General features: G+C 40.0%; 1 protein-coding gene across 3 annotated transcripts in view; it reads left to right on the forward strand.

The window, feature by feature from the left end:
• si:zfos-464b6.2 (uncharacterized) overlaps positions 1–16019 on the forward strand; it is a 42679-nt gene that overhangs the window by 10539 nt on the left and 16121 nt on the right. For 2 of the 3 annotated variants that reach the window (XM_049576589.1, XM_049576590.1), the window contains one exon: positions 12793–12899. In XM_049576589.1, coding sequence (XP_049432546.1) covers positions 12793–12899 — 107 coding nt within the window. Of the gene's footprint in view, positions 1–520; positions 585–12792; positions 12900–16019 lie in introns of all 3 variants that reach the window. The other variant, XM_049576591.1, reaches the window with a different exon arrangement.

Consider the following 16019-nt stretch of genomic DNA (forward strand, 5'->3'; position numbering starts at 1 on the left):
ACTATTGGTCACTGTGTATGTCTGACTGTGGTTTTACAAATATTTAACCATTCATTCATTCATGTTCTAACCGCTTCATCCTCTTGAGGGTCGCGGGGGGGCTGGAGCCTATCCCAGTTGACATTGGGTGAGAGGCAGGGTACACCCTGGACAGGTCGCCAGACTATTGCAGGCCTGACACATAGAGACAAACAACCATTCACACCTACGGACAGTTTAGAGTTATCAATTAACCTAGTCCCCAATCTTTGGACTGTGGGAGGAAGCCGGAGTGCCCGGAGAGAACCCACGCTGACACGGGGAGAACATGCAAACTCCGCACAGAAGGGCTCCCACGCCCGGAATCGAACCGGCAACCCTCTTGCTGTGAGGCGAGAGTGCTAACCACCACACCGCCCAATATTTAACCAATGAAAAGTATTTAAAACTGCCTGTGACTAAATCTCCTAACGCCATTGGATCCTGAAACTGTCAATCAAACCTCCTAACTCCCCTCCCACCCTTCTGCCATATTTTGAAGGACGTAAACAAGAGGAGCGGAGACAAACAAAGAGGAGTCGCAGAGATTGTTGGATTTCACTGAGGTAAATAGCTCAAAGTGTTTTCATATAAGGCTTGGGTGGTTACAAATTCAGTTAAAAGTATGCAGTGTACCTGATTGATCAATTTTAATATTGTGTGTAAGTGTTGAGCTAGCTAGCGATGTGATAAGAAATTACCAGAGTAATGTTATTCACAGCCTGTCTCTCACTAGCTAACTTTAGATCAATACTTCATCTAAAGTTATACTTATTAAAAAAATGAAGAAAAAAAACAAGGCACACTTATTCCTCAGGAAACAAACTTCTACACAGAAGGTAAGCAGGTGAAAGCATTCAGTAATCAGAGTACATCAGTGACCACGACCGGCTCTGGGTCAGCTGAGGTGGAGCAGGCTCACGGCTTATGTGTTTCACTTTCTTTTTCACTTTAACCCACACCATGATCTTTTCCTGACTCTAACCAAGTGGTTTTTGTGCCTAAACCTAACTAGACCTTAACCACAGGGCATCATGATGATTTCGGAACAGACTTCGGAACAATGTGTTTAATATGGTCGGAACAATGGGCTGTCAGACCAATGAGCAGTTCCTGCAGAGCTGCAAGCTCACGTGGGAACTGCGGAATCACGCGATAAAAAGTAATTGATAAAGTGTGAGCCAGACCAAAACAATAGTTCATTCAGAAGGAGAAAGAGAGAGTTGTGCGACAGGATGTGACATGATTTTTAAAAAATTGAGAATTTACACAGTCTGTGCATTGTGTTGTCATAGTTTGAAATTTACTGGATGCTGTGTGTGTTCCATTTCTGGTTTGGTGCGATCTGAGCTAAGTGGTTTGACACGCTATGGACGCGCAGTCGCTAAAAAATAGACCTGGCACCTATCTCCGACAAAGCGGAGGGCTGTGGCACTTCTGGGACCCACCGCTAAGGGCACCTGTCCATGGGCAGCCCCCTCACTCTGACATTTCTCCATTTAATGCATGTATAGGTCCTGTTTGTGCATGTGTGTGTATTTCGGGCTTGTTTCTGTATGTATGATAACGGAGTGAAAAAAATAGAATTTTTAAATTTAGTAAAGTGTAATGCATTTAATGTGTTTAAAAGAATAAGTGTTGCTTCCTAAGTTATTAATCCTTATCATACTTTGAAAATACATTTAAAAGAGTAAAGTCTGACACCCTCTCACATCTAAAGACAGTGTGTCATGAGTAAGAGAGCTTTTAGCCACAGAAAAAGATTTTGCAAAGACTGGGGATCTTGCAGGGTCACTATTATCAAGATTTTTAGCTTCAAAAAGAGAAAAATGGACAGAAGTTGATGCAGCCTTCATAATCCCCAGTGAGAAGGCCTATGCTATATGCTATGCTAGCTAGCTAACCACTATACCCATCCCAAACAAGGTAACTCACGAGTTAACATGAGCTACTATATATGATCTATGATTTCTGAACATATGGTCAGCTTGTTGGTTTATAGCAAACATGCCAGTAGCTAATGTTACCTTGCAAATAGCTATAGTGGTTAGCTAGCTAGCTATATCATATTTATTGGGAGGACATGTCAAAGAGGCACTCCTTTTCACTCCACAACTCCACTTTCCCCTTCTCTTTCTCGGTACAAGAGAGACAACACAGTCGTATCAGTGGCATAAATTATTGTTTTATTTTAACTGAGCATGTTCCGCCTGCTCTCGCACTGTGCTACATTTCCTCCTAAACTATGGAAGTGAAGGAGTGGAGCTTGAAATCTTCAGCTGAGATGTATGGTTAGCTCATAGGCTGATAGCAAACATTCCAGAAGCTATTATTAGCTTACAAGCAGCCTTGTTTGATATGAGGACAGTGGTTAGCTAGCTGGGTCAGTATATGAAAACGTGCCATTTCCCATTCTTAATGTTTGATTTTCAAAGTACTGTTTTAAAATTATTTATGCCCCTTTTAGGATTAAATAGATCTTTACCTATTGGAAATAGGTGCTGTGCCATCTCAAATTTTTCTCATTTTTTTCCACATTTAATAAACATGTCAACCCTGTTACGATACACCAATTAATGTTTGAAAATGTTTTAAATGCATATTTACAACAAATCTGATATACTATGAAGGATAAATCTCCCTTTGTTACAATGAGTGTGTTTGTACAGTGAGAATATTGAGGTGTTTATGTTTTATCCATGGATGAATATGCTCATTTGCAATTGACACTTTCACAGCATCTTTCTCTTTAAAAGGACAACTTTGGTATTTTTCAATCTGGGCCCTATTTCCCCATGTGTATGCGTGCATATGATTCATAGGTACAACTCGTTCTAAAACTGATTCAGTATTGAGGGAGGCGGATGCACCCGGGAGCCGCGAAACGAGCTAAAACGGTAACGGGGGCAAATGCGTCCCGTATAAGTTTGCGCATTAAAAGTGGTTTTTTTTTTCGCCACTGACCGGTTCAGATCGCCAGTGCTATCTCTGTAGATAGCATACTAGTCTTTCCCTTACCTCTGGGCTGTGTGATGTCACGAGCTTTGCTCCACTGTGTCTGTAGCTGTCTCTACTCGTGGGACAGCTGTTTTCTTGAGGAAGAGGTGTTTCGGGATTGGATGTCTTCTCTTCTTCGGCTGACAGTAGTCATCTTGGGAGAAGTGAGCACTGCAGACCCGATGGTCTGCAAGGCGCAGTGTCTGGACAGGAGTGTTAGCATCCATTTGTAGCACAACTAGCCACAACTTCAGCATCTCGCCGTCTGACAAAGGCAGCCTATGAAAGCTGTATGGGGTGTTGCGCGACATCCTGTTCTTGCGTTTGGGAAAAAGGCCCATTTATTTGAGCACTCCAAAAACTCCGGTAACACTCCAGGGGGTAGCACGTATAAGACTCCGTCCCAAACTCTGACTCTTCTAGCGTAACACACACACACTTCATACACACATTAGGCCCGTTTCCACTGAAGAAGTTCCTGGTACTATCTGGGGGACAGGAACTACTACAGGAACGTCCTCTCGTTCGGCCCTCTCAACCGCCGTGTCTCCACTGAGCGGAGTCGGAGGAAGGTTCCTGTAAAGTTACGGGCTGCCTCTGGATGTGACGTAATCGTTGCGCGACCATTTTGACCGGGACCATTTGACGTCGGGACGCTGTTAGCTGATAGCGGTGTCTGTAATTACTCACTAAATGGCCCGTGAAAAAAATATTTTTTCCAGCGGATGTCTTAGTTACAACGTGATTGAGCTAACTGGAGTAGTTTCATGTCGTATTCGACAACGGGAGGCTTTTAACAGATGACATCCTGATGTTAGCATTGCTGCTGCTGTTAGCTGATGCTTTCTAGACATCGTGATTTCCCAAACTGAATAAATACCACACATATCAACACAAAACTGCTTTGCTAGCTCAATCATGTTCTAACTAAGATATCCGCTGGAAAGAATATTTTTTTCACGGGCCATTTAGTGAGTTTTTTTTACATGGCGGCGGAAGCTATATGAACGAGCTAACCCTCGTCTGCTGAGTTTTAAAAATGCCAGCTATTTTGTTGCTTTCTGTTGACGTCACATTCCTCCTTGAGTATATCCAATCAGCACCAAGTAATCCCCAAGGCCCAGCCAGGAGTCTTTCCCCAAGGCAGGGACTTGTTTAGCCCCCGTAAAAGTTTCGGAACTCTGTCCTTCGGGGGTGTTTCCTGCGGTGGAGACACACACCAACGGCCCCGGCCCCGTAAAATTACCCCGAAGTTCCTGCGGTGGAAACAGGCCTATACTCACTGACAGTACCCAGCAGGGCAGCCCTCCCCCTCTCTGCTCCAACACTGACTGACAGCTGACTCCACTCATAGCACTGGCTATTTGAACCGGTCAGTGGCGAAAAAATGCACTTTTAATGCGCAAACTTATACGGGACACATTTGCCCCCGTTACCATTTTAGCTTGTTTCGCGGCTCCCGGCTGCATCCGCCTCCCTCAATACTGAACCAATTTTAGAACGAGCTGTACCTATACACATGGGGAAACAGGGCCCAGGTTGAAAAATACCGAAGTTATCCTTTAAGAACAGAATATGGAAACAAAACAATAATACCCACATTTCGTTCTGTGGATTACTGGTTTCTTTTACTTAACAGATAAAATGAGTTGATTTGACATTTGTATTTTCATTTTTTGAATTATACTAGAATATTATACAAGTAACAGGGCTGACACCTCAGTAACAGGGTCAACAGTTACCATACTGCTAGTTTAAGTTGCAGCTTTGGTTGTAATGGAGATAATGGGACATTCATAAACCTTAAATTCAACATGACATTGTGCTGATAGTGTATTATTATAGATCATTATAGATCATTAACCTCATAGCTGAAAGGGAATTCGTACAAATTCATAAAAATTGTGCACTTGGTGACAAGTTTTTGAAATTTGGCATGGTGTTAAACTTGGTGGAGAGGTATAGCATGGTCCAACATGGAACCCATTACAATCTGGAACAGATCCAAATCTCCAGTGGGCCATATTGAAATTTGTGGCTATCCCAAATTGGTTTTTGAAAACCTTATACCCATACCTTACACTATGCCAGATTTCAAAGTATATAAGAAAGTATATTTTCATGTACTTGCAAAACCATACTTTTATCAACCCTGTTACGCTAGAATGGTAACAGGGTTGACCGTAACAGGGTTGACAAAAAGTGTTCTTGGCAGCCATTACTAGCCATGTGGTGAAGGTCATGAGACCACATGGTGTGCATTCATAAAGGCTTAAATCATGTTATTTATGTACATTAAAAAATTTCTAACAAATATCTTTTTAACGTGTCCTTTTGTGGAAACAGGGCTGACACAATAAGCTTGTCCCCCAGCTAAGCTTGTCAAACATTATATAACTCTAAGAAAAATCCTGAAAAGAAGAGGACACTTATTTGTCTTTTCACAAGCAAACCCATTCATGAGTAATGAAAGGACACTTGAGGCTTTATAAGTTTATGTTTTTATGATAGTTTGACTTTTTTGGGCCTTAATAGCTAGTAAAAGTAGAACAATCATATTGAGGGACAGGCCATTTTTACAGCTTTTGAATGATGCTTCATACAAAAAGGTGTTTAAAACTCTTTGAAAACAAAAGAAATAAACTTTTACATTGTTTTAATGTTACAAGAGATATCATGGAAAATAAATTCTAGAATGATTATAGTGTATTTATTGTTTATTGACATTTAGAGCACAGTTTTGTTCAAGGGACACAAAATGGCACGTTTTTGTATAATGACCCAGCAAGCTATAGCATAAACCATACTCACTACTGCCCATTTTTCTCTTCTCTTTGATAATAGTGACTGAACTAGCCTCGTCAATGGCAGGATCCGTGTAGCTGCATCTCAGAGGATCCCTAAGGACATTTCCATATGGTACATTTTTTGTGCAGGCCACATTTTTACTGTGTTTCAGGTGTTTTTCACACAATGTGACCAAGAATGAATTTACATTTTTAATTTAGTTCCAAAGAACTTAATAATAAAAATATAATGGTAAAAAATGTCTTACCACTAAAAACATTCTAAACAACATTCTAAAAAAGCCAAAAAAAAGCCAAATGGTTATTTAACACAGGCCGACCTATTTCAGTTAATCCCCATTTTATTCATGATTATAGTTCAGAGTTTTTAGACTGTATGTAGCAACGCCCACATTTCTCATCATGCTTAGCACTGGACCAAGATGTTAGTAGTTTGCAGTAAGTTTGATGTTTTATGTTCCTGAAAATGATTTGTAGTTGCTACATTGTTTTCTGACTTTTGATGAACAGATGGCTCCTGTTAAGATGTAACAGAAGACAGGCTTTACATACCTTAACATTAGGACTGAAACGACTCCTCGAGTAACTTGAATAATTTGATTACTAAAAAAAAAGGTTTGCAGGTAGGCCTGTGTGAAACGAATTAGTGGCACGGGAGCTATCAATAGCCACAGCCGTATTTTTAATCGACATGTCTAATTAGTGGTTGAGTGGGCACAGATATTGATATGCAAACTGATTGAAGTGTGTTACTGCATCCATTTATGTCTCACTGTGGGAGTGTAAACAAAGCTTATGCATATGTGCCCAAATCCACAATGACTGAGATGTAGGTGCACATGATGCTTTATAAATCAAACGCTCCTTAAGTTTAACATGCGGGTATAAAGGGACCTTCAGATAACATTATCAAGCAGCCAGCGGGTCAGTGAGCGGGCTAAGGGTAGTCCTGAGCGGCGTCTCAATAACCATGGCAGTGACGCTGAGTAACAAGCCTGCAATAATGTGACATTTTCCTCCGAAAATTCGAATTTAATATTTCACCGATGACATTACCCACTTCCTCTCCTTTTAAAAAAAGAGCTCACTTCTCCCTCTCATTGGCTGTAATGTTATTTTCTATCATCAAGTTTGAGCAAAGCCCAAATGTAGAGACTTTTTTGAGAACTATGATTTCTCAGTCATTTTTTTTCTTTAGCCACACAAATATATCTTTGTGTTCAGCAAAGACTTGGGGTGCTCAAAGTGAAGAGATTTTGGGTCCATGTCATTGGTTCGACAGCCCATTGGTTCGACATCCCATTAGTCCGACTGTCCATGGTGCTGAACGGCTCGCGGCAGGCGTGTGGTGCGCCGCGACCGGCTTAAGGCGGAGCAGGCTCACGGCTTATGTGTTTGTCACTTTCTTTTTCATTTTAACCCACACCATGATCTTTTCCTGACCCTAACCAAGTGGTTTTTGTGCCTAAACCTAACCTGCCCTTAACCACAGGGCATCATGATGATTTCGGAACGGACTTCGGAACAATGAGTTTAATATGGTCAGAACAATGGGATGTCGAACCAATGGGCTGTCGAACTAATGGGCAGTTCCCGAGATTTTAACCATCGATTAGAGGTTTGGCCATGGGGTGTCTTTTTCAATTAGTACCTCTCTGTCTTATCAGCAGCTCTTCCAACTGTGTCTCCGCATCCAGGGCTTTTAAAACCATGTTTTTGTTTCTGTTTTTTTGGGGGTGACAAAAAAATATACTGTTTTCCTCTGATGAGGCATTGCCCATGGTACTGTAATGTTACATGTAAAAATAAAGAAAATATAGTTTCTAATTTAACCACTAAGAGTCAAAAATAGATGTACAGAATATGTTAAAGTGTTATTAATTATAATTGAGTTATATAATTATTAATTATCATTTCAGTGGAATTTAATATAAACATTTGACAAAACAAGCAGAAACAGACACTTCACACTTTATTACACTAAATTATTACTAATTTATTTGTCCAGACCAGCAAACTGAAAACATTTTTAATAATAACCGACATAACCCACATTACCACACAACATAACGGTTTTGCTTTTTAAGCTTACCTGCGCAGATTCTCCCCCCAACACCGGTGAACATCCAGGGAAAGGACATTGAGATGGTGACATCTCATAAGTACCTGGGTGTTCATCTTAACAATAAACTGGACAGGACTAATCACATAACAGCACTGTACAGGAAAGGCCAAAGCAGACTCTACCTGCTGAGGCAGCTCAGGTCTTTTGGAGTGCAGGGGGCGCTCCTGAAGACCTTCTTTGACACTGTGGTGGCATCAGCCATCTTTTACGGAGTAGTCTGCTGGGGCAGCAGTGTCTCGGCTGCAGATAGGAAGAGACTGGACAAGCTGATCAAGAAGGCCAGTTCTGCCCTGGGATGCTCTCTGGACTCTGTGCAGGTGGTGGGAGAAAGGAGGATGACAGCCAAGCTGTCATCTCTGAGGACTAATGACTCCCACCCCCTGCAGGAGGAGATAAAAGCTCTGGAGAGCTCCTTCAGCGACAGACTGAAGGAATGCTATCGCAGGTCCTTCCTGCCTGCTGCTGTCAGGCTACATAACCAGCACTGCTCACAGTACTGCACCATGGACACTTTATTGACACTATGGACACTTTTTGGACACCACAGCTGTCTGCTGTTTTGCACATACAATCACTTGCACTAAATGTGCTCCCTTTATCCACTGCTCATTTTCATTCACTGCTCCTCATTATTATTATTATTATTATTATTATTATTATTATTATTGTTATTATTGTTATTTATTGCCTTTTTTTGTATTTTTGTACTTATTTTGCATGCCTAGTTTTTTAAGTTTTAAGTTTCTAAGTTTAAATTTTGAAATCTTTAATCTGACTCTTTCTCCTTGACTGCTGTAACACTGGAATTTCTCAATTATGGGATCAATAAAGGTGTATCTTATCTTATCTCTTGTGTCTTAACACATTTACGATGTCCACTTACAAAGAAGAGCATGTAACACATGTTACAATGACTTTGCATTAATTAAGCAGCAATTTAAATATAACATAGGCCTACATGAAAAATGCTCTTTGAATACAGTTACAATGAAATAGAAAAACACATAATTGGTCCCTCTGGATTTATTAATTACTAGTTCTTTCAGCTACAGAAACCATGCAAATGTCAAAATGTTCAGCTCTGTAAGGATTTTCAGATGTTTGTGGCAATTTGTTTGATATTTCTGCACTTTAGGCATTTCATCATTTTCTTTCATTTCAGCATTCAGCATTCTCATGTATTTTCCGCAGGAAATGCTTTTTCTTGTTCCCCCCCCCCCCCCCCCCCCCATTGCCCCGAAAAAGGCGCATTCTGTATAAACAAAATTAGGTCAGGTGCATTTTGCCGCACTCCCTGATTTTGTTTTTATACTGCCAATGCTGAATAAAGACAGATTGGGCTTTCCTGCAAATTTGCACAATTCCTATCTAAAAATGGCTAATAAATGATGAGGTCTATCAGACTGAAATATTGGGTTTTGTTTGTTTGATTGTTTGTTTTTTTTCCCCCCAGTTCTCATCATACACACACACACATACCTTGCTAAATCCTGCTTTGTAGTACAGGCCTCTGGTTAGCCAGCTCACTGATGGGAGAAGTTTGCCCAGAGGGCTTTCTGCCCGAAAGTGATTTCTTGATTAACTTTAGGGGGGGAAAATGTGGTTTGGGTTGAGATAAATTGCTGCCATGCCACAGTAAGCCTCTTCCATGTGCAGCAAGCTCAACAACGACCTGCACTGCCAGCCCCTTGGTCTGCAAGAGGAGACACAATCAGGCCAGGAAAGAGAGATACAGGGCACGTCTTCACAAGGTTTAAGATGTTATTAGTTTTGCAGCATTGGCTCATACTTACTTCTCTTTCTGTTGAGTTGCAATAGTCTCATCTTGCGAAACTGTCTTACAACTTCTTTTTTTCCTCTCATATCATGGTTACATGGCAGACCTACATAAATGCTAATAATAATCCAAGACGGTGCCTGACAAAGCGTGGAATAGAAGGGCTAGATGCAGGGTTAGATGCAGCACTGTAGGACATCTATGGAGCCACTCTTCTCCCGGGGAGGGGTCTGTTCAGTTGAACATATGCCTGTTTAGCTCAAGCTAAACACTGATAATAATTTCTTTGTCATTTCTCAAAAACCAAAAAACAAAATCTGAATCCCAAAACTGACAACCCAAATACCTACCCTGTCATGTTCATGTGTTTTGCCGCCAGTTTTGATTGTCCGCCCTGCCCTGATTAGTTTCATCTGTCCCTCACTAATCCTCCGATATACTCATCTGTTCTCACTTCCACTTTCTGTGCTTTTGATATACAGCACTGCCTACGTAAAGTGTGCCAAGTTATTTAACAGTATATTTAATCTCTAGTGCACCTCTGACAACAAACAGTTGCAATCACTTTTAAAGGCTGCTTTTTAAAAAGCGTTCATAGAAACCAGAGATGGGGACTCGAGTCATTGTGACTTGGACTCGAGTCGCTGTTTTGATGACTTGACTCGGACTTGGAAGATAAAGACTCGGGACTTGACTTGAGACACGATGACTTGAATGACTTGAGTGTTATTCACATCATGTTTTCAGTTAGAATATAAAATTAATAAATTAATTTAAAAAATAAAATACCCGGTAGGAGCGCAGGCTGAGAATGGCGTTGTCATGATTGGATCACTACCCTATCAATCAGTCATGACCTCTCTACGTACCTTACGTGTTTATTGGAGAAACAGGCCCTCTTATATCAGATAGGCATCAACAAGTCAGCGGGAGGGGTACCGAGAGTCATCGTCATTTTAAGAGCCATTCTGCCCAGTAAGTGCTTGTCAATTAGCTAATATTATCTGGTTAGTCCGTAGTTAGCTAACGTTAGCTTGATACGATATGGGGGTGGGGTGGGGGGTGGGTTTGGTGGAACTTGTTTTTTAATTTATTTGCTAACATTAACCCCAGAAAACGTGAGCGAACATTCCAACCGGTTCATCACAAGACCGGCTGTATGTTTTATGAACGAGCAACACAGGGTTAAATGACCTAAATGGGTGGTTTTGGCCGCTGCCTTGGTTAGTGTGTGTGTGTGTGTGTGTGTGTGTGTGTGTGTGTGTGTGCGCGCGCGCACGCATCGGGGTCGTCCCTACAAAGTAAACATTGCAGCGATGAAGTCAGTGGTTACTGACAGTTACTTATATCTTGTCTTTTCACTTTATTAAGATCAGATTCTGCAGGTAAAATTACAATAATAAGGTGACCTGACTTGGACTTGACTTGACCTATTACAGGACTTGACTTGACTTGACATAACCTGTGACTTGACTTGACTTGACTTGATGTGCCCAAGAAAAAATAACTTGGGACTTACTTGAGACTTGAAAGTTAAGACTTGAGACTTACTTGAGACTTGCACATGTGAGACTTGGTCCCATCTCTGATAGAAACACTCACAGGAAACGCTTTTCTAAGCTGTTCTGGTTGGCTACCTGGTGTTTGCCAATAAATTGTATCAGAGACATTCAAAAATGTAACTAGGGTGTAGGAGTTAATGTCAAACTAACTATTTTATCAAATGGCCCATATATGGTCAACATAAAATAGAGAGATGGATGGAGCCTTCTGTCCGTACTCTGCATTCATTTTGTCAGTATTTGTGAATGTTTTCTGAAAGCTTACGGATAAAGATGACATGGAGCAGAACCACCAGAGATTGTGAGGGCAGTGTAGTGTAGTTCAAGCAAGATCCAACCATAGGAGACAATGCAGAAATTTAAAAAATGGTGGAACAGAGCAAATCAGTAATGTAGCGAAAGACTTATCCGTCCACATCAGGATGTAACTTTATATGGCCGCACATGCCACCGCTGTCTACAGCGCTGCCTCCGTTTAAAGGTATCATCCCCCACTGTTGCATCATTTATTGTTGTGTGAAACTTTTGACTCTGCCCTCAAGTGCCATCTATGGGTTGTGTCTATGCTATCATAAAGAACATAGAAGTATGAGGGCAGTGATATTTACAATATCTGAAACAGACATATCGATTTTTGTATGTAAAGGGAGTAAAAGTCAGCATCAAGGTGTTTTTTCGGCTGGCAGAGGTGAAAATAAATCATGACGAACATGAAGCATGTGGCTTACTTGTCAATTAAGCTTCAATTGAAGAAACTAAAAATAATAGCAGACAAAAACATCTGATCTGTGTGGACCAATCAGGCCCTCAAGAAGCACGCTGGGCTTTGAAGCCAAATTTTGTATTGGCCAAACAGTGGGACTACAATTTCTGGGGTCTGTCATGTGATGTCATTGGGTCCAAAAAGACTTTACCCCCTAGATTTACATTGTGACAGAGACATCTATAATCAGTGGAGAAATTTTCACTCTACTATAAATATTTAATCCATTCAGTCCAATGACATCTGGAAATTCTAAAAGAGCTGTCAGATGAAATGATTTTTATCTCCATTTACATTAGTGGAATGCTACACCGGAAGTCAGCTGGAAATAGAGCAATTTTGGCTTCACGCGCCACCAAGCAATTTTCATAGAACAAAGCCCCACTGCCAATGCTGTATTCAGGTCTCTTAATACATCCATGGGACCAAAGGTGACTGTAACATTCCTTGAATTAATATATGAAACAAACATAAATGTCACATTTCCTTCATGTTTTCCACAGGGTTTGACCTGTGACTGTAAACATATGTTGTTTTAAGATGTTTGTCTCATTATTTTTCAGTTTGTTGTTTCTAAAAAAAAAAAAAGGAAAACTACAGTAGCAGAACAGTAGCCTTCATAATCAGCCTCCTCCTCTCTTACCTCCTGAATTGTTACTTAAACTTGTGATTAATATTTCTCATCAAGGAAAATGTATTGATATTACATGATCTCATCAAAATCATGTACTGTGGATCCACAGCTCCGACATGAACTTCCAGTTCATCACCCGGTACTACCATGCCACCAGTGATCCTCAGACCCCAGTGCAGTTCACACTGCCTCTACACCGTGGACCAGGACAAATGGGTAAACTTACCATTACGGAATGCTGCTCACTGCTTTTAGGAAATCAAAAATATCTTTGTCCAACAGCTGTCTAAAAAAAACTTTCCACATCCTGTTCGCCTTAGCTGGTGTTTCTTATCTAACTTCCTATTTCCTGTTGCTGAACTTCTCCCTCATTACCAGTCTCCATTAATGTTATTCATTGTCTTTCACTGCTTCCGTATTTATGTGGGGGAATAACATTTGCTGCAGTTACAGCCCTAGTTTCACATTTACATCCATCAGAACATTTCAAAAAGGCGAGAGTTTATCTGGATTCAGGATGTACAGTGTAGTAAGTGTGTATTACATTAATCTTTTTTTTTTCTTTATTTTTTTTAAAGATATTTTTTGCCTTTAATTGATAGGACAGCTAAGTGTGCGGGGGAGAGAGAAGGGGAATGACATACAGCAAAGGGCCACAGGCTGGAGTAGAACCCGGGCCACTGTGGCAATGGCCTTGTACATGGGGCACCTGCTCTATCCACTAAGCCACCGGCGCCCCAATGTACTACATTAATCTTAGTCACAGAAGTTGATGTGAGAATAAAAAGGTGGATAAACATTCAGACACAGTAAATGGATACTAAGCATGTTGGATGTTTTGATCTATCATTAAGCCCAACAGTAGGTAATTCAACACTGTCTACTAAAAAATCTGTTGACATATTTCTAATTTGCTGCAGCAAATATGTTACGAGAAAAATGTAATGCCACCTGCATAAACAAAATGTGCATTATCTTGTTGATGCACATTATTTTCTCCTCTGCAAATGGAAAGCTTTACCTCGGGAAATGTCAGGAGAGTTCAGAGCGTCAAACCATTAATGTTACACAACAGTGTTTGCACTGCAGTTTGTTTCAAGGATAAAATCCTGAGCCGCTTAGTCTGCCAAAGAAAAAGATGGAAAAGATGAGCAGTAGTGGATGAAATATTCAGATATTCTGCCTAAGTCAAAGTTGCAATACCAGTGTAGAAATACTCTCAAAGGTAAAGTCCCGCATTCAAAATTGTATTTGAGTTCAAGTGCAAAAGCGTTAGCATCAAAATATACTTTAAGTACCAAAAGTAACAGTACTCATTATGCTATCATATATGTGTGTACTGTATGAATATCATATACCTGGATTATATTTATTGATCCAATAATATATTTATCACTTTAATGTTGTAGTTAGTAAAAGTGTTGCTAATTTCAAATGCTTCGTATACTGCTGGGTAGCTAATAATATATCATAATTTATCTGTTGATTTATATTTTGTATTAAGAATCTGAATATGCAAAGTAACTAGTAATTTAAGTTATCAAATAAATGTAGTAAAGTAAAAAGTACAATATTTCCCTCTCAGATGTACTGGAGTAGAAGTATAAAGCAGTAGAAAATGGAAATACTCAAGTAAAGTACAAGTGCCTCAAAATTGTACTTAAGTGCAGTACATGTGTCAATTTACTCAGTTTACATTCCATCACTAAAGAGTTTCAAGTTTCGACCACAAAGTCTAATATGTGTAGAGGCCTGTATAGTTATACTGTGGCAGCCTGGTGCTGTTTTCAGACAGTTTAATGAAAGTGAACAGTGAATCATCTTGCAATAGCAACTAAAAAATAATTTAAAAGAAAATTATCCTCTTCTTGTGTAATCACCCCAACCTAAACATTTCTTTGGCTGTCTATTTACAGCTGCTGTGGTGTAAGTGCAGCGAAACATGCAGCTTAGTGGCTTTTGTGGAAGGACAACAGTTGGCATCATCAACGTGTCTCTTAGACCCCATCCCAACTAGGCTACTTGAGGAAGTCTTACCTTTAGTTACAGTAACACATTAGACATGATCAATATATCCTTATTAACAGGCTATGTACCACAGTCCTTTAAGGTAGCTGTAATTAAACCTCTTCTAAAAAAGCCAACCCTGGATCCAGAGGTGTTAGCCAACTATAGACCAATATCTAATCTTCCTTTTATGTCAAAGATCCTTGAGAAAGTAGTCGCAGACCAGCTATGTGATTTTCTCCATGATAATAATTTATTTGAGGAATTTCAGTCAGGATTTAGAGTGCATCATAGCACTGAGACAGCACTAGTTAAAATTACAAATGATCTTCTGATTGCTTCAGACAAAGGACTCGTCTCTATACTTGTTTTATAAGATCTTAGGGCGGCAATTGACACAACTGACCATCAAATTCTGCTACAGAGACTGGAACATTAATTGGCCTAAAAGGTTCTGCACTAAGCTGGTTTAAATCTTATTTATCTGATCCATTTTCAGTTTGTTCATGTCCATGATGAATCATCCTTACGTACTAAAGTTTGTTTTGGAGTTCCACAAGGTTCTGTGCTCGGACCAATCCTATTTACTCTATATATGCTTCCTTCAGGTAACATCATTAGAAATCTCTCTGTAAATTTCCACTGTAATGCAGATGATCCTCAATTGTATTTATCAATAAAGCCAGAAGAAACTGATCAATTAACTCAACTTCAAAAATGCCTTAAAGACATAAAAACCTGGATGAGCACCAACTTCCTGATGTTAAATTCAGACAAAACTGAAGTTATTGTTCTTGGCCCCAAACAACTCAGAGACTCTTTATCTGATGATATAGTTTCCCTGGATGGTATTGTTCTGGCCTCTAGCACTACCGTAAGAAACCTCTGAGTAATATTTTACCAAGATTTGTCTTTTAATTCTCATTTAAAACATACCTCATGGACTGTGTTTTTTCATCTGCGTAATATTGCGAAAATTAGGCCTATCCTGACCCGAAAAGATGCAGAAAAATTGCTCCTTTTAATTTTGTTACCTCTAGGCTAGATTACTGTAACTCTCTATTATCAGGTAGCTCTAGTAAGTCTTTAAAAACTCTCCAGCTAATTCAGAATGCAGCGGCACATGTACTGACAGGAACTAAGAAACAAGATCATATTTCTCCTGTTTTAGCTTCTCTGCACTGGCTCCCTGTAAAATCCAGAACTGAATTTAAAATCCTACTGTTAACTTATAAAGCTCTAAATGGTCAAGCTCCGTCATATCTTAGAGAGCTCATAGTGCCATATTATCCCACCAGAACACTGCACTCTGAGAATGCAGGGTTACTC

The sequence above is a fragment of the Epinephelus fuscoguttatus genome, linkage group LG5 (assembly GCF_011397635.1).
Source record: "Epinephelus fuscoguttatus linkage group LG5, E.fuscoguttatus.final_Chr_v1".
Lineage (NCBI taxonomy): Eukaryota > Metazoa > Chordata > Actinopteri > Perciformes > Serranidae > Epinephelus > Epinephelus fuscoguttatus.